Below are 22,601 nucleotides of genomic sequence, written 5' to 3' on the forward strand. Positions count from 1 at the left end.
GCATCCTTTGTGGGACACGGTGTTTTCTCTTCTGTTATTTGTAACCCAGGTCATTCGTCTATGCTCTGATACCATCGTTCCGGAGCATTGCAGCAAAATTCATTTTACTTCATTTTTTATATATAGCATTTTTATTTCTTAGCACCTGAAGCTGGTGTCCTCTGGGCAGCAGCGGTGTGCTCCTTGCTGGGCACAAAAGTATGGGTGTATGCATCCACTAGCGCAATACATTTCTGTAATTTAGTTTGTTTAGCTCGGGAACAAAGACGAATCGCTCTTTAGAAGCATTTGTTAAGCGACAGAAAGAAGTGCAAGAGCCAGACACTGTGTCTGCTGTGCTGTTTCTCAGGCAATGTGGTGCAAAACCATCTCCCTAGGTTGCTGAGCACACATCTCATAGGCAGACAGGAAAAACGGTGAGGGAAGTTCCCTGCGTCCTTCCCGACCTAACAGCAAGATCAAGAGCTCAGGCTGGACCAGGAGATAACTGGTGCTCGCGCCGTCCCCTCGCTGGTTAGAGCTGCTGGGCTGCTAAACCATCCCGAGCCCAGGCTGTAACTTTCTCTTTTCTGGGTTGTTTCCATGACTACAAAACTCTGCTAGTGAGTTATAAGCTTGCATTAAGTTGTGCTATTGAGCTTAAAACTCAGTCTGGTGAAGTATTAGGTCTTGCTGGGGCTTAGAAATGAACTCTTCTCATTTCAAGTTATCACCATCCTGACAATTAAGTCGTATAAAGTAGGAAATTGATAGCCCTTCACAACATCTATAATTACATGGAATTGGAAATGCAATAATATAAGAAACAAGCTGCCACAATGATGGAGCACATTTCACTGAGGAGGAGGTTTTTTTCCTCCAGATTGTGACTTGAAATTTATTGGCTTTATTTAGATTATTAAAGGCTTGCTAATGGCTCAACTTGTTAGGCTGATCAAAATCCCCACCGAGCTTTCATGACTAGAAACCCTAAGAGGGCTTTTTGTCCTTCCCTGAGTTTCTGAGCAACTATTTCAGTTTCTCCTTTCTACAACCCAAGCGTGAGCTTTGCAGTTCTGCCAGCGACATCTCTGAGCATCTGCTCGAGATCGGAGCTGCTCCGATGCTCCTTGTGCCGAGTCCAGGCGGTGGCGGGCATGAGTGGGCATCGGCTGCCGCAGTGACACCCGAACGGGACCGTCTGGCTGCTCCTTCCCTTGCTTCTCACCAGTGGCTGCTCAGCATTTGGAAGTGATGTGCAGAAGGTTACCCACGGCCCTGCGATGGCTTTGGGCTAATTTCAGAATCAGGATAGGAAACAGTGGGAACGAGGCAGCCTAGCCTGAGACAACTTGTTATCTGAGGAGCGTGCTGGGGTCTAGCGAGGAGCTGGGGAAGCCTTACTGCAGGGTGAGAGGCAGGGATTTTGTCAGAGTTTTACACAGAGATTGAATCATGACAAGAGGATGTTCCTGCTCAGCTGATCTCAAGAAAGCTCTGGGACCCCAGATAAAGCCTGCAGCAAGCCTGGGCAGTTAATCGTTAGACTGCTGGCCTGTCAAAACTGTAATTTTTTTGTGATGGAGACTGACGGGAGTGCTGCTCTCCGATGCTGCATCGCTCACTCGCTGTTGACAGCTGAACGAGGCAGAGCAGTGTGTGCTAGGTGGGCTCTGCGGTCGAGGAGGGGAGACGAGGCTGGTGTGTGGTGAGCAGCAGCGATGCCAGCCTCCAGGAGGCTCAGCTGCTGGCAGCAAGGCTCTCCATTTCTCTTCCCGGTAGGTGTCAGTGGAGCCAACAAGTAGCAGATGAAACGTGGCCGTAAGCGTGCTGTTTCCAAACAGAAGTGGCACGTACTCAATGTGTACGCACCTCCCCACAAGCAACATGAATTCGGACTTGTTATTAAATATTATTTTCGTTTACCGCTTTCTCCTCTTGAAAACCCGTTACCAGTAGATCTCCCCGCCGGGCATCCGGGAACTTGCTCAGAGCGAGTTGCCGTGACAACCACGAAATACATCCTCGGTGCCCTGCGTGCTGCAGGGCCTTGTGGCGGCCGGAACGTGTTGTTGTTGGGAGCGATGCGGCCTTGCCCTTCTGCAGCTGCGCAGGGAGGGCGGCGGGGGCTGGCAGCAAGATTTGGCAGTTTTGGAAGCCAGCACTGAAAAGGCTCGATGAGAACATAGTGCGACTGAAAGCTGAGCGCTGTGATGGATTACTGCCCCCTAAACCACTCCTGTGCTTCACACTTCTCAGTAGGTTTTGGAGAACAGCTATACATATAAATTAAAAAACAATTTTTACACATAAGAATTTCTTTACGAAGAGCATTTTTTACTACAAAACCTGAGCTGTCTTACCCAGAAAACATGTACCGAATCCCAAGAGACTCTCCAATGTAACACACTGTAACTTTCTATAAAACTCCCTAAAGAAGTGCATTTGGGCTGAATAGATAACATCTCACCTGTGGTTTCAGGGCAAAAGAACTGGCCGAGATAAGGTGCGTCCAAGCCAAAGAAGTAAGATGATGTGCATGTCTTGTTTTCTTTTAAGATTAACTCTTCTGCTCCCAGTGCAAACTAATTTATCTTTAACGTGCCTTTATCCTGGTTTGTTTGCTGCAAGCTGACTTGGTTGTGACAATGCTGTGCTTTTATCAAACATAAAAGTAGTTTACAGGATGCTGGGGGAGTTTGTGGACAAATTTAAGCAAGCAAAGGCATTCCTGCTATTGTAAAAACCCCTAATATATATAATCAATAAAACAGTTTGAATTGTGATACCCGTAATGTTATAAGGATGAGTAAGTCCCAAAATAATATGGAGCATTTAAGTAACTTTGTAAGAATTGCTTTTTATGAAATATGCTGCTCTCTAAGACAGCAACCAGTAGGTTGTGATCCCAGTTCGCTCTTCCTCCTTTCACATCTACCTCTTCCATCCATTCCAGCTGTTTGCCACATCATTCCTTTTTTCGAGCCGTATCCAACTGTAAGAAAACCTGCTCCCATTCGAGAATCTGGGTGTAAACACCTGAGAAAAAAAAAATACATTGCTTGGGCTGTTTACAAGACCAGAGTTTGAAGAGGAAACGATGGATCTGTGCAAAATCCAGAAAGATCTGGGCAGCATTTCACAATGTCAGCTTTAGGGAACAAGGTCTGCGGTATTGTATCTGGGGCCTTCCTCTCTGCGTGGCTCAGGTCCCGGTGCCCTGCTCTTCAGCTGTGTGTTTCTAAGGCTCTGCACCACAAATTGCTCTCCTTACGCACGGTTTATCTATCAAACAGAGCCCAGAGCCCTGGGTCTCTTTATTCCTCTGTGGTTAGCACTGTTGAAACAGCATTTCCCAGAGCTCTGGGAAACACTTCTATCCAATATCTGTCCTATTTTCAGTGCTTAAATTGGCCTTAAGAAAGCATAAGCCTCAAACAGATTTTCTTCTCTTCTAATATATAGTAAAGTTATTCATCATGGGCAACCCTGGATGCAGAGGTAATAGTGAAAGAAATGGTGTGTGGTTTTACATTTCATTTATGCAAATTAAAATACATTGTGCTTCTCACTGGGACTGTATTTTAACAACAGTTTTGGTTTGTAGCTCCACATCTGAAGTAAAAAGAAAAATTGTTTCTCATATGACGAAACAATGACCCCACATGTTAAGGTATGCAAAAAGCTGGGGAAAAGTGTTTTTCTAGTGAAATATATTTTCAGCAAGTTATTTCCCATGTGGCTCGTACCACGAGATTAGCATTGTTGTATGTGAAGAAACTTTGTACGTACATGGTCATCCCATTGTATATTGCACCATTAAACAATCCCAATCAGCACAGCCAACAAAATGTTCAACTAGAGGGTGTGATGAAGGCACGTGCAGATGGTGGAAACCCTTCAGGAATAGCCACAGCGTGGGGGCAGGTGAGGTCTTCTCCAGGTGCTCTCCCCAATTCTTTACTAAACTTGTAAGCAAATGATTGTTTCCCAGTACCTCCACCCAATGCTCACATTAGGGCACAACATTTATTGTAGACTTTTAGGCAAAACAATTTTGGTATTTGAAGAAATTTTCCTAATCCTTTAGTGATAACCAGAAATCATTAGATGAGTTTCTGAAGTACTTTTGTCTTGCCCCGTATTGTGGGTAAGGTTCTGCAAGAAGTCAAGGTTAAAGTAAAAAACTTGGTGGCATGGGTAGAATCTGTAATGACTGGACTGTGTTTATCTGATTTTATTTGCATGCCCAGAGTCTACTTTTGTTCCAGTAGCTCTGGAAATTTTTGTAAATAGTACTAAGAGGAAGATGAAATGATATGCCTGTGGCGAAGCCATAACTGAAGCATTTTGTGGTGGTATTTTGGGAAGCTCTCAATGGATCATCTGTAAAACGTTTTGTCTGGGATGAGTATTGTTTCCTATTTTTCTCTCACTACTTGTTTATCAGCTTTGAAGCTCCCAGTGTGTTTTCACTAGGACCGTAATCCAGAAAGCACTAAAAGGAATTCACATGGTAGCTGTGAAAACAGGTTTTGTTCATGCTCATGAACGGAGGGTCAGTGGCCTATCTGAAGGGAGGTGGACCTTCGGTAAGGTGACGGCAATTTGATCAGGTCCTTAGGCCATTCCGTTTGGGTCCGTGTGCTTTCTTTGGGTCAGTCTGGTCATTCTTGAGCATTTTATGGGTGCCTATTTTTCCCACGTTTTCTCATGTACGGTTTGCAGCAGGGTTCTCTGTTTGCTCTGGGGTGCAGCTGTGGTTTGGATTATCTTTCTAACATGGCTCGTTCCTCAAGCGGGCCAAAATTTGGAGCAGGATGCCAAAGGCACGTGCTCAGGAGAAGGTCTGTACAGTGCAGCACGTCGGGCTGTGGGCGAGCTCCTCCTGCCTCGTGAGCAGGGGCAGTTCTTGGGGCTAACGAGGCAGCACTGGGGCTAACAAGGCAACCGGGGATGGTGGCACAACAGCGGGATCGCCAGCTTCCCACAGCGCAGGCCGCAGCTGCCTTGTGCTCTGGTGAGCTCCTGCCTGCTCCACCCTCGGCCTGCAGTAGGTGGGCGCCCAAGCCTGCCTCACAGAGCTGGAGGAACCCCGTCTGCTCCTGAAAATGCTCCTGTGTGAAGAAAGAAATTACCCAATTAAGAGATCTGATTAAACTATGAAAAAGACCGGAAGCGAAGGAGCATGTCTGTAGCAGCTCATTGGATCTAAACGTTTCCTAGCAAGAGTGCAGAGAGGCCTTGGCTTGGTTCTCCAATATTATTTTAAGATGCTGCCCTCGCTTCTTGGCAGTTTCATCCTCTGTGTGTTCAATCAGGCAAACACGGAGCCTCCTGTCCATGGAGCTGCAGCTCCCCGGGAAGGCACAGGTCACACCGAGCCCCGGGGAGCAGTGCTTGGGGATGGACGGACAGAGCGAGCTGCCTCAGAACAGAAATTCCTTTATGGTTTCAAGTGATACATTTTCCAAACAGTGGGTTTAAGGTACAAGAAATAAAACTAGCGTTTTCCAGTCAGTGCCTGATTTGGATCTCTTGCTTGGTGACAAAGCGGATGTTGAAATTGCTTCTCATATCACAAGAGCAAGAACTTTTATCTTGAGATCACGTATGTGAGAGTCACAAAGACATGTCCAGCAAAGGTGCTCATTTAAACCATTTCTTCAACTTGTAAAAATGCAGGATATTAGGGTTTTGGTTTTTGTTTTGTTTTGTTTATTGTTGTTTGTTTGTTTGTTGTTTTTTTTTTACTTCATTTGCTTAAGGCTCAGTCTTGCATGGGTCTTGCAGAAGTCTTAAGGCCTTGAAAGGCAAAAAGCTCCATTAAAGCCCCTGGATTTGCACCAGCAGCAGCACCTGCTGAGGGACAATGCCTTGCAGGATCAGGGACCTAGGGCTGATGCTCAGGATTTGCTCTTCCTAAATGTTTGTGCAGTCCCCCACCCTGACTGGCATCTCCAGGTGCTGCTTTCATGCACTCAAATATTAATGTTGGTGGAAGGAATTCCATGTTTTAAGCTGTATTACAAACAAACAAAAAACAAAACAAACAAAAAAGATGTAAACTGCCAAAACCCATATCCATATGGCCAGTAGATTTTCTGCATTTATAAAGCCTGATATGCTCTTGCAGGTGTGGTTAGTTTATGGGAGGTTTATTTGACATGCCTGCCCACAGCAGTAGAGGGTGGAGTCTCTGAATCAAGCCATCCCTTCCAACGTTAGGTTTCTAAACTTGTCTGGGGAGATGAAAGTTTGTATTTTCCAATTTCCAGTGAAGCTGCAAAAGTTATATGCCAGACCAAGCTTTTAAAGTGATTTATTGTGTGACTCTGGATACACTGATTTCTAGATCTATTTTTTTTATCTGTAAATTGGATAATATGCAACTACTGTCCTTTTGTGGTATAGTGAGAAAAGTAGTTATCCTTAAATGTCAAGCATATGTCAATGGCACAAAATAAATTAACCAAGTTAGAGATTATTTACATGCCAACTCACTAGATTCTTGGAGGAAAGCACTTATATCCTGAAGTAATTCTGTTATTAAACATTCTTGGCTTTGCTTCTGCTTGTATGTGGGATAAATTTGAGAAAAAGAGGGATATTGTGTTCTAGCCTGCATTATCTTTTGGTGAGTCTTACTTTTTTCTCTTTTGTTAACTTCAAGATTTGAAATGCAACTTACCTGTGCAACTATACGGTGTCTCATGTGAAATACTGAGACTGCTGCAACCTTCTGCGAACCAGACTGTCTTGCCAAGACAGAACCTTTGAATGTAATAGAATCATAGACTGGTTCATGTTGGAAGGACCTTACAGGCCATCATTCCACCCCCCTACCATGGGCAGGGACACCTCCCACCAGCCCAGGCTGTCCAAAGCCCCCTCCAGCCTGGCCTTTGGTACCTCCAGGGACGGGGCACCCACAGCTTCCCTTCCTCCCTTTTCCAGATCAACACTTGATTGAAAATCAAAGTTGATTGTAATGCTAGTTTGAAAGTGGCCATGTTCATCTGCATTAATTCTTTTTTTCTTTCTTTTTTTTGATGCAGGTTGTTTTTCTTAATGCATGTCAAAGATTTCCTAACTTTTGCTATGCAGAGTGTCTTTAAGAATTACGTTTTAAAAGAGAATGTGTTGAAGAGACTGTTTATATCTAGAATACCCTATGTAGATTATAGCATGAAATTTTTGAAGAGCATTTTTTGTATTTTGAAATAAAAATGCCAGTTAAGCCTGCTTTTGGCATGAATATAAGCTCTTTTTTTTTTTTCCTTTGGCTTTTGTTTTTGCTTTGGTTTTGCTCTGATAACCAGATAAGTTTATCTGCTTTTATCTGGTTATACATGAACACAGTTTTCCACTTTAATTCACTCAAAAGTATTGTTGGAATGAGTCTTTGAACTTGTGTCTGTGCAAATTTTGTTATGCAGCCTTTCTCTCAAGAATGCCGTCTCAAATAAGGTCATCTCCGGTCTAACATTAACCAATTCTGCCAAGAAAACAGGCTACTCTTCTCACTTTCCCATTTTTGTGTGTATATGTGTGTATATGTTCTTCAGAAAGCCAAACTTGGGCCAGCTGGTAACAAAGTCATTACTCCATCAGAAGACAGGAATTCAAGTGCGCCATCCAACAATCTGGACAGGGTGAAGCTGACAGATTTCAACTTTCTTATGGTTCTTGGAAAGGGGAGCTTTGGAAAGGTAAGAATTCTTGATAACTTGCCTTTACTACCTAGGTCACTCTGCCAGTTCTGAAAGTCACCAGCATTGGTAGGGCTGGAGATTGGGAAAAATCATGAATAATATATATATATATATATGTATGTATTTGAAATCTGTTAGTCAAAAGAAAGGACTGCTATTTTTCTGACATTTTATCAGATACTTGCATGATAATGTGCCCGTTACTGAAGAAGTCCCCAGGGATTTAGCATTTTATCGGCCCCTGGGCAATATAATATGCCTGTGATAAACCAGCGAGTTTTGGCTCAGGCATTGTCTAAAACAACTGGTGCAGCCCGTTGCAGTAGGTGACTAATGATGATATTTTTGGAGTTTTGATCGAGTTAGTCTGTACACAAGAGCTGGATTGCCATCTATACAATTCATTGGGCATATGAGTCACCTTCTCCCATTGGTAGGTAGGAAGATTTTCACTCTTGTTTCTTTTTGTGCAGGTGATGCTGGCAGACAGGAAGGGGACAGAGGAGCTCTATGCAATCAAAATACTGAAAAAAGATGTGGTGATTCAGGACGATGATGTTGAGTGTACAATGGTTGAAAAACGAGTGCTGGCTTTGCAGGATAAACCACCGTTCCTAACACAGCTTCACTCTTGTTTCCAAACAGTTGTACGTGAGCTCTCTTTCTTGCAACTGTGATGTTTTCCATACCGTGTGATCGCGAATTATGTCAGTTCAATAACTTCTATTATTATCCAACCTATATTCCATAGGTTCTGCACATAGGAAACAGTGAAGAAAGAGACACCCCTTATGTATTAACCTAAAATCTAGGATTAGAGATTTTTCTCCACATAGTAGTTCCAGCAGACCAGTGGGAAAATTTGTAAATTTAATAATGTGTGCTTTGCTAAGTCAGACCCTTAAACCCAGATTCTCAAAGGTTCCTAAATACATTTAAGGATCTGAGGATAGTACTTGTAAAGTCTTAATGGCGCTTATTTTATCACAAGGGCATTACTCATGAATCAATGTTGATGGATTTAATTTAGTTTGCTGGTACCCCGGCGCAGAAGAAAGCATCAGGCTTTTTTCTTCCTTTTCTATAAATAAGCAAAGTGGAGATTTCCCCATCACATTGCAAAACATCTCCCAAAGACAGGCTGCAGGATGGCTCTGACAATCCAGCGGCACCGTGCTGGTCTGAAAGCAGCACAGCAGGCAGTTGGCTCTCGGTGGGCGCTGGCTTTTTGGAGTTGCCTTTATTGACACAAAGTCAAGGCTCTTCTTGTCTTGCCTTGTAACTGTCTTAATGATGATAGCCCTGAATTAGTACCCCAGCAGTGGGCTGTAGCTTAATGGGGTGACAAAAGGACATACGTATGTTGTTGTTTTTCCACTTGACTATTCCATATCTTTTACATCAGATAGTTTTAATCAAAACAACAAACAAAAAACTAGTTAGCTTGAAGTAATAACATTGTAATATTCCACAAACAGATCATGTCATCCTGTCACCATTTCATAGTACAATTGTCTGTGTTGTTAGGGGCATTTTCAAACTCTGTTTAGTATCTACAAATCTCTGAGCAGAAAATGGCCAGAATGTAACAGATTTGCAAACATAATTAAGCACAGTAAAGCACGAATCTGGGAACTATTGCACTTGGTAATTTTTTGCTTTCTATAATATTCTTCCTGCCTCTACTTAAAAAATGAAGATAGCTGTAATAGGATAAGAGCTCCTAGTAAGAAATAGACTTCTATCTCTCTGCAATTATGTATATCTTTATATTGTTTCATTAGTAATCAAAAAGCTTAGTGTCATCAGTAATTGAAAAACCACTTTGATTAATCTTATCTTTCTTTTGGACAGCTTCTTTTTAAATGTAAAATGTACAAATGCCTAGTGTTTTCTCGTAAAGGGGAGCGGAGGAAAAAAGTTGAGGTTTTTAGTATTTGCAGTATAATTTTTCTGAATGATCACATACAAGAACGAAGTGGCCACATAAAGGTCTAGACAAATATTGTAAACACCTTTACCTCATTTACTTCATGTTTCCCTAAGTGTAGAGTACTTTGCACTTGGTGCTGTGAATTGCCATGGAGGATTAGTATTAGCTACAAAAATGAGAAATTGAATATGAAAGAGAAGAAAAAGCATATGCTGTTTGGCCATAGAAAAAACTGATTAATTGTTGTTAATGTTTTTAGCTGCTCTTTTTCCTTGCAGGCTTCTGTTGCCATGGATTTTACAATAAGACAATTCATATAAAAATCTAAATTTTATAGTTCCGATCTGGCCAATTAACCATTTTGCCCATGGCTCGTCTGTTGGACCTAGCTTAGAAAATCACAGCTTTTAAATGTATGTTAATGTTCTAAAATCTTAGTTTCTGGACAAGTTGAGACTTCCTATTTCCAATTGGTGGTCCTGAAGGAAGGAGGGGGAGTAGAAGTTATACTGGAGCATCTTAATAATGAGTCTCTTTCCCATCATATTATTGGGAACTTTCATATAAATACTTCAGGATAATGCTTCCATCCAAAATAAATAAATCAGAGGAAGCCAAAAATATCTCTTCTGCAGTTGGGAGGAAGACTATTAATGCATCTTATGTGCTATCTGGATCACATTATAACTGCAGAAAACAAGCTTGCCATAATGTTGTCTGCCAGAATTTTCAAAGCTAGGTGGCCTAAATCATCTACCCTATATAAAAGATGTTTGTAGAGTGTGAACAATGTATTTGTACAGAAGGCACTTGGAAGAGGTCAATTTTAGTCCTCTGGAAAATGGGGAACAGATTGCTTCAAGTCTTACTGTCTGAAGGTCACTAAGTGGGGAAAATACTACGTAAGTGCACTCAAATATGTTGTGGTCATGTTTCACTTGAGATACCTGGGTATGGATTTTAAAAGTCTTAACTGTTGAAGAAAAAGCACCCTTCAAAATACTTTATTGCAGTCTTTCTTTAGATGAAATAGGGTCTTGTGAGAAAGGAACTTGGTATCACTGGTGAAGGTAGAAGATACTTTTGTAAACCCTTTAACTTCTTTTCTTGCCTCCTTTTAGTTATGAGAAGGAGAATATATACTTCCTAAGAAGGAAAACTTATTAGGAGGCATTAGAAATGGGCTGAAAGTAAGAATTTTCAACCATCTTTAATGCTTTTTGACATTTATTTTTAGCAGACAGAACTATATGTGAGTAATTATGGGAACATTGTAGACAACTAATATATAAAATTGCATCACTAAAATTGGCAAAACTAGACAGATACCATCAGTCATTTACTCTTGCAGGTTTTACAAAACATCCCATTTCCATTTCCTGATCTATCAATTCTGCCAGAATGTACAACCAGTCCCAATAATCTTAAAAGCTTTATAATAACATATCAGTGATTTTTTTGCCGATCAATGCATATCTAATATTATGTCTAAAGTATTTATGTGCATCTTTAATACTTTATCCTAGGACCGCCTGTATTTTGTTATGGAATATGTGAATGGTGGTGATCTCATGTATCACATTCAGCAAGTAGGAAAATTTAAGGAGCCACAAGCAGTGTGAGTGTTCATGTTTATATATTTAAATCGTGTCATCATCTTAATTTTACCCTGTAAGAGGGTTAGATTTCTTTGTCACACTATCTAGTAGCATCTTCCTAGGTTTAGTCTGAAATCTAGGCTGTCCTTTTTTTGATTGCGTTTTTTAAGACCCAGAAGAAGTTTATTTTGAAGATGTTTGCACACGCAGGCCAAAGGTAGTCATACCTTTATTAAACAACACAGCAAAACAAAGGCATGCAGTGTGTGCTTTAGAAGTGACAATTTAAACAAGGTAACAGGAAATTAAAAGTATTACTTAGTATTCTTGTGTTGCTTTTCAAAGCAAATATATAAAAAAAAAAGCAAGACCATTTCAATCTGAATTAATGTTATAGGGAACGTTATAGAAATACACTTCACATTACGATGTAGTTTATACAAGATAAATTCAATGTATAGCTTATAAGAAGTTCTGTAATTCTACTTTTTATAGAAGTTTTATTTGTGAGAAGTTAATAAATGATTAGAAGTTGTTTATATACATGGTCCCTTTTAGATTATTGTACATCTGGCATATCAGTGAGTAACTGATAATGATCTGCGACATATTCAAATGTGAACACCATCAGTACCATTTTAGTCATGCTTAAAACATCTCGTCATCATTTATTAGTGTTTCATAAGTCATTTACCAGTGAAACTTTAAAATCAAGTGTGACAGACTCCGTTTAAGAATTTGGCTAAAATAATTTCTCATTTTGATTTAAATAATCAGGGCTTGTTTAAATGAGAGGCCTTCTAAATATAAGCGTTTGAGATATAAAACAGAGTGTCAACAACTCACTAAATAAAAACTCAATGGTGTCACAACACCCTTGGTCCCCAGCTAATGTAACTTGCTGAACACCCGTTGGAAACGGTGCTTTATGACAGCTCACGCCTGTGGAGCATATTCGTTCGCACACGTCCACAAATAGCTCTGGTTTCAGAGCTAAGCGTTCATTTTCCTTATGCTAGCCTAAAAAATAATCTTGTCTTTGGATAATCTTCTTGCCTATAATTTGTGCAGCAACAGGCTTCAAACATCCATCAATATTATATATCCTTTAACTACATTCAGCAATTATATTTTATATGGTAATCATTTTAATTAGCTTTATGTAATTAATCCATTAACAGCCTGTATAAAGGAATACTATTTCTGCAAATGATTTAGTGCCATATGAATTGCAATGTAAATTGAATTGCATCATGAATTCAGCATTGATATGTGATTAGAGATAATGACCTATGCAGGCAGACTGATCAGTGCAGTAAAAATGCTGTGCTTCAGCTGCAGAAAGATTTTTCTGGTCTAGGGAGAAATTTCCAATTAAAAAAAAAAAAATCTGAACTATGTTATCATCAAATACTCAAAATTAATTGTATCTGTTAAAGCAAATTTGAAGTAATATATTTTTTATGTCTACCTATAATGTATATTTTTATACTTAAGTTATTGTTTTTTTACCATGATGCATTTCCAAAGTATTTTGTGAGAGGGAAAATCATGAGGCAATATGAAATCTGTTGGGCTTTTTTCATACAGGTTCTATGCAGCTGAGATCTCGGTTGGATTATTCTTTCTCCATAACAGAGGGATTATTTATAGGTAAGTATAATCTGTTGTAAGTCATTTCTGAACTATTTTTAAAACCCTTAAATGATCAGTTCCTTGAATTTTTCAGTGCATTTTTAAAGCATGTTACAAAAAGCAATCGCAGCAGCATTCTGTTGGTTGTATTGTTGCTGGAGCACTGTAAACCAAAGCCTCTGCTTTACCTGAATTTCTCTGTGCTCTGCCTCATTCAAGTGAAAACTCTCAAAAATGTGTAACATCTTGTGCTTTCTTGTATGAAGGTTCATAAGTGTCAGTGTGAGTGTGCTCATATCATCCGCAGCTCTCTCTTCATTAATTGTCGAGTTTCGATGCTTACGGCTGTTCTCGTATATCTGCAGGGAGATGCCCAGCTTCCTTGGGACTGCAGAGTGCCGTGCACGCGCATCCCCCATCCCTCTGCCCCCAGATACCTGCACATACCCCTCACCTGGCCGCAGAAGTAGATAAGTTGGCCTTAATTGATCCTAAGCATTAACATTAAATCATTGTGATTCTTCATAGAGATCTGAAGTTAGACAATGTGATGTTGGATTCAGAAGGACACATTAAAATTGCTGATTTTGGAATGTGCAAAGAACATATGTTAGATGGAGTAACAACGAGGACCTTCTGTGGCACTCCAGACTACATCGCACCAGAGGTAAATATTTACCATTTCAAGAATCTTACAGTCTCTCAAATGAGAATTGTCAGCACATGCATCTCACACCTCCAAATGTTGATAGCCGGAGCTCTGGATACTCTGTGGATGGTACCATTTGTATTTCTATAGGTGTACTGAATAACTTCGTGAATTAATACAGTTACATCAGTAAGACCTCGCTGTTTTAAGATGTATCTAGTTGATGGAAAACTTTATTTGGTATGAGATCAGTGTTTCAAATTTTGTTTGTACTAGCAAAGACTAAATAAGCAAGCTCACCCCCTTGTGATTTTTAATTTGTAGCATGAAAATGTTGTTATACAAAACTGTGCTTCAGTGTGAAGTCAGAGAAAGTTCAGGGGGTTTGCTGATGAGATCAGCAAAAAATTTATTGGGAGCAAACATAGTTTCTTTAATGTTTTTCTCGGTAGGTTCACACAGCTGCCAAAATACATATCTTTAAAGGTTGTTCAGCATTTTCAGGAAAACACGAGTCTCATTGATTTTTGGGAAGGGACTGATGAGGCCTGGAAGTTTTTCACTGACCTCCCTACAAAGCTGCTTGGGGCTGCTCCAGGCCCTGTCTTACTGGGGGTGTGCAGTTGTCCTGAGGTACTGCTTTTGATCTCGGGAAAATTCCTGTCATCAAAAGCCTCAACTAAGCTGTAAGATCAGGACTTGAATGAAATTGATGTAATAAATCTGTACTTTGACTTGGGTTTTCCATGACTTACCAGTACCTTTCCTGCATTCAAGCCACCAAAGCACTGAAAATCCGATTCAAACACAAACCTAACTGCAGTGTGTCTAAAATGCAAATTGGGTGATGAGAAACAGCTCTATTTTAAAGCACTGAGATAGAGAAATGGGAGCTCAGAGTTAAGATTTTTTAGTCTGGATATGATTTGTATTTCAATAGTCTAGGTATAAGACATGAAAAACAAGCACATGTGGTGATTTGGAAATTATTCAAATATATGAATATTAAAATCTGGTGTTTGTGCGTACTGAGCTTTCAAGAGTCTTGATTTGTTTGGCTGCAAATTCAAGGCAAGAGGCTGTATCCTGATCCAAGAGACGCTGTGTTTCACCAAGTGCTGAGCAAGAGGCAGCGCTGGCTGGAACATTTCTGGCTGTAATTGAATGTTTGTTGGAATATAGGAGATTTATAAACGGACAAGTAAATTAGTGTCTAAGGTAAATTTTGTCATCTTTATGAAATTGGAATGAAAAATAGTTTATTTTTTTCTAGTTGCTAATTCACGCTTTTCAGAGTGAAATACTGTGTATTATAAAAACTTTTTTTTTTCCACAAATTGCTGTTGCTTGCTACATGATATCAGAACAACCAGAGCAGTATTTCATTTTCTTCTGTCAAAACATAAATGAAGCCAATATGACAAATCAAAAATTCTCCTTTCTGTGGTAATGGGCTTGTGCCAGTTAATACCAAAGAACGTATTATCAGTGCCAAAATGCTCAATATAGGTCAGTGCTGGAATGATTTATTTTAATTTATTTGGAAATCCCATGCGAAGAAATAAACCTTTTACCAAAACATTCAGTCACTGGGAGGAAATCAGTCTTTCCATTATCTTACAAACAGATTTTGTATTTTTTTTTCGGACAATTTTCTTTAGTTTCTGAAGACATTATTGTGACTAACAAGTTGCTAACTAGGCCTGTGATAAACTTCAAAGTAAGGTTGATGTCTGGCTTCCAGGAGCATTTCAGCACGTTCCCATGGGCTAAGATGTATAATAGATTATAATGAGGATGCGTTTCCAGAGTACTGTTCCCTGCTGCATGGAGATAAAAGGGCTAAATCTATATAAACTGTTTGAGAAGTCTTGAGTAGAGCTGTCCTGTGAGTGTGGGGCACTCAAAAATACAGAACTAGCTCTTTTGGTCAGTGTTAGGGAAATGGCTTGACTATAGTGGGGTCCGAAGGGCCCCCGCTGTCTCTCCGTGAGCTATCGCCAGGCAGTTCAGAGGTAGCGTGGCTGGGGTGCAGGGGTCGGATGGGGCCACAAGGACATCTCAGCTGGCTTCACACGGATGACCTTGGGACAGAACTGCAGGGGAATGGGGGTGCTGCATTCAGAAAGGTGGATATGCACACTTCCGTACACTCACTGTAAAATACTGCCTTCCTTTGGTATGCTTGGGGAAGTTAGCATTTGTTATTACACTCTGGTGTGTAACACACTGACATTAATATTCCTTTTTTTAATCATATGCAATTTGAGAAGCATGCAGAGGCTGAATTGGCTGAATCCTGGGTTTGACCACATCTGTCAGGCAAACAGTGGTTCTTTGGTATTTATTGATGTGCTGAACTTAAACATAAATATTTATGATCAGGGCAGTATAATAGCCTTGAAATCGATTAATACTTTGTATTTCCTTGGCTAGTCAAGAGAGACAGAAGGAGATGGATGTCGAGGCTTAGTGGGGATCCTGGCAGCACCACCCGCTGCCTGCGGTGCAGTACTGAACCCTACCATGAGCACCCCGGCAGCAGCTAGAAGACTGATTTTGAATTTCAGGCTTTAAATTAAAAATTCCTTTTCCCTTCTCCTCTGTCAAATAGCCTCAGACCTTAAGTTCTAACTGAAGTTGCCAGGATTAGGGGAGGGTAGTAAGTATTGCAAAGGTTTGGAAAGCGTGCGTTTGACTGTTTCTTGTGCTAGTTATATTTATTTCTTTTAATAACTGAGCTTTAACTTTTCCAGTAGACGTAAGACATGTTCACAAAAGACTTTCTCTTTTGCCTCGGGGATATAATCTTTTCATCCCAACTGGCTACCAGCTGCAAGTGGCAATGATCTAAATATTCCTACAAATTGCTGGTATTAATCTCCGTGTCCTGCTCTTCACTGTGCCTTCCTTGGAGGCAAAAAAAGAAAGGAAAAAATGCAGTCAACGTTGCTCAGCCAGTTTGTCTTGATGCAAGAAATTCCTCCTGAGCTCTCAATTCCACAGAACCTGAAAAGGCAGCACCCTTAAAATAATCATAGGTATGGGAAATAGGACATCTGAAATGCAAAAAGGCAATCATTTAAATTAGTGATGGAGAAGGAAGGGAAGGAAAAGTCCTATCAACTTTCCATTCCTGCCAGGCCAGTAGAAAGCAGAGGCCATAGCAGGAGAGGACAGGTCTTCGTTTCTGGTCCCACAGCCCCCCTCACTGCTCTGTGGGTCTCTCTGCTCACTGCAGTGAGATAGGAGGTAAGAGTTAATAGGCCCCTCCTTAGTAATGTGCCTGTATTTATTCCAAGAGATATCATAGCCTGTACCTGCAGATAGGCTGACATCGGCAGCTGCTGCCAGGCAGGCAGTGCTGGCTCTGGGCGCAGCAGCCGGGAGGTAATGCACGGTGATTGCGGGATGAGGAGGAGGGAGCTGCTGAAAATAAGCCGTTTAGAACTTGCTGACTTCGTACCGCTGCGTTTGACTGTATATTCAAAACTCATCTCCTTCCTCCCACATGTAATTCCTTCCTTGAAATGAGCATCCTTCCCTCTCCTTTGCATTTTCCAATTAATGCTTTGAGTAACTCCCAATGTTATGTGTGGGTATAAGCATCGGTTTCCGTGCGTGACACACAGGTTGGAGAATGAACGTGGCACATTGGTTTGTTGTGTTTCACTGGTGTCATATCCTTACTGGGGTTCAGCAGGTGATTCAAATGGGCATGTTTAATCAGGATTAAAGGAAAACGCCTTATAGTGTTAGGTACATCAACGGACAGTGACAGCGAAGTACCACCTTTTCCTACATTGCAGTAGGGACAATGGAAGGTGTTTATATTGCATTTGCAGTGGGACTTCTCTGAAGCATGCCCTTTCTAGTCCCAGTGGAACTTGATGTATGTATTTCTTTTCCAAAATCCCACTCTTTCACCACGTGATTGGTTTCACATGAGAGATGCATGCTAGCTTGGAAGGGCCACTGCTCCACTTGTCATGCGCTTCTCTCTCTTGATGTTGACATGGAGCATCAAATGAATATTTCAGCTGATGACATAGGACAGAAATTTTAGTGCTCTCGTGACTCTGACCATATGTTAGGTTAACTGTAGGAGGTTTTTTCATGTTAATTCTGTCTCTCTTGATTCTACTTGATACGCTCTCACAAAGGCAAATTTAATTGGGGCAGATTGCATTTGCTGATGAGAATGCTGTTTAGAGAACAGCCCAATCTTGACTTGCTTCTTGCTGGTTAAATAAACGGCATCCTTAGGTCCATGCTTTGTTACATCTTTCATTTTATGACATTGCGTTACCTTTTTGAAATACTTCCTCTCCTCAGTACTCCCATCAAACTCCTTGACAGTAGGAGGAGAAGATCAGGGCATGCTGGACAGACCTGACTGCCAGCCTGAGACCATGCCTGTCTCCTAGGATTTCCTTTCTCAGTGCTATGGATCTCTCTTTTTCTCATTTGCTAATTTAAATATGCTGTTCCTACCAAAACCACTTAAATGCAGTGTATTGTACAAAATGCCCTTACAGATTAATGACCTTCTGAAAAATATCCCCTTCTGTTTTGGTAACACAGCTTGCTGTTCCATCAGGCAAGGAGGTGTTGTGGGAGAGGGGCTGAGGATGAAATGTTTTAATGTTTTCTTTGTGTAAAGGTCAGATTTTTTCTGGATAAAGTTCTGAAAGTGTTTAGTCTTTGTAGAACCAACATTGATTCCACAGGACCTCTGGGAACTTGCTGGTGATAGAAATGACAGGAAGGGCAACCATGTCCACCACCATAACACGAAATGAATGTCCCAAATATATCATATAAAAGCCCAATGTATGTGGCTACTGCTAAAAGACAATTAATTAAGATAGCCTTTATGTAGGACCTTTCAGCTGAGAATCTTGTCACTACCTCTGGTTGTGTAATACATTTTGAAGTGTGATTTATTTTGAAATTTTTTGCTTAGAAACACTGCAGTAATTTTAAATTCATGTGCTGCTGTTAGCCCAGCAAAGAATGTGTATTCATATAGAGGCTCTAAATCTATTTCGTAGCCAGGCAGCCCTGAAAAACAACAAAACTTGCCAGTTCAACTTCTATTTCAGACAACTAAGAAATCTAGCATATGTGGTCTGTACTGGTCTTAGCAATTATTTCACAAAGAGTAAAAACATCAAAACGTATTGTAAGCCCCAGTGCTCTCTTCCCCAGCGCAGGTGGGATGTGCTGCATCCCTCCACCATGCCCACTATTGCTTCACAGTTATTTAACAACAGATCTGAGAGGGTATCCGAACCTCCGAACTCCTCTACAGGATGCCCAAACGCATCTCTTAAATAAATGAACGCTGATCTCTGAGCAGGTCCTGATAATAGAAAATGACGCACAAGGGGACCTGCGTGCTGTTTGCACTCGCAGCCTCTCATTGTTTCAGCACTCAATTTGTGCTTCTGGGTGAGTCAGATGTGAACCCAGAGGACGCAAAACACTTGATGTTTCCATTAGGCTGAACAGCAGAAACCGCTTTCTTTTTGGTGTAACTGGTATCTGGTTTCCTACTAAGAGTATCTCAATCATGCAACTTGGGAAAACGTAACTGAGCCTTTTGGGGTTTTGCTCTTAAATTTTTATTCATTTTAGAGTGGAACAAAACCATAAATATTGAAAAGAAAGTCTTAACTATTAATAGCCTGTAAATTAGTGAGTCTCATGACATGAAGCTTTGACATGGATGGAAAAAATGTTTGTCTTGTCTCCTACATCGTGCTACTCTACTGCCTTCTTTGCCTTCAAATGCACATCTCAAGATCTCCTAAGAGCTGAATTCCCCAAGATACCAGAATACCAAACGATGCAGGTGGGTTTAGAATAGCATTTGCAAAAATGTCCAACTCCAGCTGGAAGCAGTGATTAGCTGGAGTGAGGATTACAGTGTTGGCTTTCTGGCTCCTTGCAAAGAACTACGTTTGTCTCTATGTCACTGTTTATCTAATATGTCACCAGACTGGATGTTGGATAACATAGGATTTTTGGTTTTGTGTGTGTGTGTGATTATACAGATTATTGCTTACCAGCCCTATGGGAAGTCTGTGGATTGGTGGGCATACGGAGTGCTGCTCTATGAGATGTTAGCTGGCCAGGTAAGAGTTACCCTCCTGTGCTTGCCATGACCTCTTCCTGCCCGTCCAATGCTGCTCTCTTTCAAAAGTTGCTAAAGGGCTAGACCCCTAGGGGACAAGCGTGGGGCTTTTCATACTCATATTATCTCTGTGTACTCTTGACTGTCTCTGACTCCACTGAGAACGTGTTTAGGTTTTAAGCTCTTTATATTGCACCCACATAATAAAGCCCTGCCTTTGAATACGGTTCCTTTGTACTGTAATGATGTTTTAAATAGCCATCTTCAAAATTGAATGGGAGAGAGACGCTTTAGCAGGAAAATGCATGTCAAATGGAAGAAATATAATTTAGTAGCTTGAAACCGCAGGGAGACATAATAAGACTGTGCATATGCTCTGCATTGCAGTTAAGTCACACGAATACAGCTTTTGTATTCTGTGTCCTGGGGGTAAAGTATGGGTCTCACTGCTTGAAATGAGCTTAGTTACAGACCCCTTATTCTGCACAGTTACTGAGATGCTGCTCTCTGAGTCATTGAAGTAGAAAAGCAACTCTGTACTACAGTAAATGGCAGATAACTACCGACTTTAGGAACTTGATTGATCTTGAGTTGGAAAAGATTTGTGCAGGTGGCTTTCAGTGAGTGTTAGCTAGAGGTATGCATTTCCTAAGCTTAAAACATACATTTTAACCAAATGCATTTAATAGTTTCTCTACTAAATTCCACTCAACATTTTTAAAAAGTTTTTAAAGGGTTGCAATTGCAGTTGTTAACATTTACAGTGTGCACTGCAAATGTTAGGCAGCTGAGTGCTTTTGAGACAATGAGATTTATTATTAGCTGAGACTTAGGCAATGAGATTTATTATTAGCTGAGACTTACACAGTGTCCATATCCTGGGGGACTCACCCACAGGCACTTCCCTCATCACCTGTATTTAAAAATAAAATGCAGCCCTGTCTGGCAATGCAGCCTCCTCCTCACAGAAGCAGAGTCTACACATATGTCTTGTAAAACAAACTGGAGTTTAGCTGCAATTAAGTGAGGAATGGATGTACCTTAACACAAGGTAATTGAAAGTTACCGTCTCCAAACTTTACCCTTTAAAGTACTGTTGGCTGCCTGGTGCACAGCAGTTTTAAAAACTAGAGATGATTGTGAAGATAACCTCATTGAAGATAATCCAGCAAACCTTTCATTAACCTTGCTGCCATGTTGGAGGCAGAAATGAACTTTTCTCTTTGATTTCTATCTGAGACTGCTAAGCACTAAGTTTCTGGGTCAGAAGATCCCCAGCCTGCAGATGGCTGCGAGCTTGGTGTGTATTCCTGAGCAAGGACCACAGCTTACACTGATGTCTTGGGCATCTCTGCCTGACTGGGAGGCAGGTTGCAGGGCTGAATGCACCTTTAACCTGACCCAGTATTGTATAGTATTACTATGCCATCTCATAAAATGTGGAAAATTAAAGAAAAAAAATAGGTAATTAACTTACATATGACTTATTTTTAACAGCCTCCATTTGATGGAGAAGATGAAGATGAACTTTTCCAGTCCATAATGGAGCATAATGTTTCCTATCCAAAATCACTGTCCAAAGAAGCCGTCTCCATCTGCAAGGGGGTGAGATAGATGTTTCTTTATCATTAAGTTTCTTTTTGGCAGTCTTTATGAATAACTAAATTTGTCTGGCTTTGCTATGGCACTGTAGTATTTTAAGTGCAACTTCTGTCAGGCTGTGTTAAGTTATATTGTCATAAAGTGCTCATCGCTTGGTGTCACTGATAAGTATTCAGCTCCTCCTGCTGTGCCTGCTTATTTTATGGTAAGAACAAATGTCAGAGTCAGTAGCTGCCAAATCCAAAGCAGAAATTATAAACAGGAAGATGGTGTGAAACGTCTCCTCCTGCCTTGCTTCTCAACCCTTGGCAGCACAACCCCAGTTTTGCAAGGTGAGGAGATTTCCCAGTTTGGATGTATGTCGGATACTCCAGCAAATGTGCTGTGGTCCTCAGCCCAGTAAGCCTAATCACAGCAGCAGAATAAAGAGTTAATAAAAATCATTTTTCAGTGTAGATAAAGATGAGCCTATGTGAAAATCTGTAGCATAAGCACAAGGCAACTGTGGGGAAATCCTGACCCAGTTGTAGCCTGCGTGGCCAAAGATTTATCTTAGATTCAAAGTTGTTGTGGTTTTTTGTTTGTTTGTTTGTTTTTCCCTTCAAGTAACAGAATAATTTGATTTGAAGGGATTAGCTCAGAAAAAAAAAAGAATTCATTTGACTTTCTCTTGACTCCCTAGTGATGTGATTCCCTAGAGTACTGTCATTCTGCAGCTTTTCCAAACCATTCCCTATAAAGCCTTACTTTGATGTCTTACATCATTGCACTTAGTGTCAGTTAATTTGGTAATTACTTTTTTCCTTTCCTTCGGAAGAATTTAAGCACATAACTTGGATATTAATCCTGAAAGGAAAAATCATCAAGAAAAAGAAAATGTGCTTAGAACAAAGTAAAAGAAAAGACCACTCTAATTTTGGAGCCTATATCAATGTAGACATGCTGCTTCTGGCTAACAAAAACTAAACGATATATTTTTGAAAGTACACAGAGATTGACGCCTTGTTGTGAAAATCATACGTTCACCCAGCACAGTTTGAACCTGATCCAATTATCCTGTTTGCAGCTCTCCTGCTTGCTGCTATTCCACTAGCTGCTTATGCAAAGGGAGTTCAGAAAGTCGAAATTGCATCGCGCCACTAGGTATAAGGTCAAGTCTCTGTGATGTAACATCTTCAATGTCTGCATTAAGCTAACAAATTAATCCCAGACTTCAGTGAGCATTATACCTGAGCTAAGAAGTCAGTGTAGGAGAGCAGCTGTGTGGCTGGTACTCAGCAGCAGCTCAGCAATCCCAGGCCGGTGCACAGTCAGGCAAGGTGAACGTGCCCGCTGTGCTCCTCAAATTGAA

At 40.8% G+C, this 22,601-nt stretch overlaps 1 protein-coding gene across 2 annotated transcripts in view; it reads left to right on the top strand.

Moving 5' to 3' along the window:
• PRKCA (protein kinase C alpha) overlaps positions 1-22,601 on the top strand; it is a 154,317-nt gene that overhangs the window by 118,569 nt on the left and 13,147 nt on the right. Inside the window, exons 9-16 of one of the 2 annotated variants that reach the window (XM_080560601.1) lie at positions 2,462-2,485; positions 7,548-7,691; positions 8,168-8,341; positions 11,154-11,245; positions 12,816-12,878; positions 13,389-13,527; positions 19,569-19,649; positions 21,146-21,253. In XM_080560601.1, coding sequence (XP_080416727.1) covers positions 2,462-2,485; positions 7,548-7,691; positions 8,168-8,341; positions 11,154-11,245; positions 12,816-12,878; positions 13,389-13,527; positions 19,569-19,649; positions 21,146-21,253 — 825 coding nt within the window. The remainder of the gene's footprint in view (positions 1-2,461; positions 2,486-7,547; positions 7,692-8,167; positions 8,342-11,153; positions 11,246-12,815; positions 12,879-13,388; positions 13,528-19,568; positions 19,650-21,145; positions 21,254-22,601) is intronic. The other variant, XM_080560602.1, reaches the window with a different exon arrangement.

This window comes from Anser brachyrhynchus (genome assembly GCF_964034855.1).
Source record: "Anser brachyrhynchus genome assembly, chromosome: 18".
Lineage (NCBI taxonomy): Eukaryota > Metazoa > Chordata > Aves > Anseriformes > Anatidae > Anser > Anser brachyrhynchus.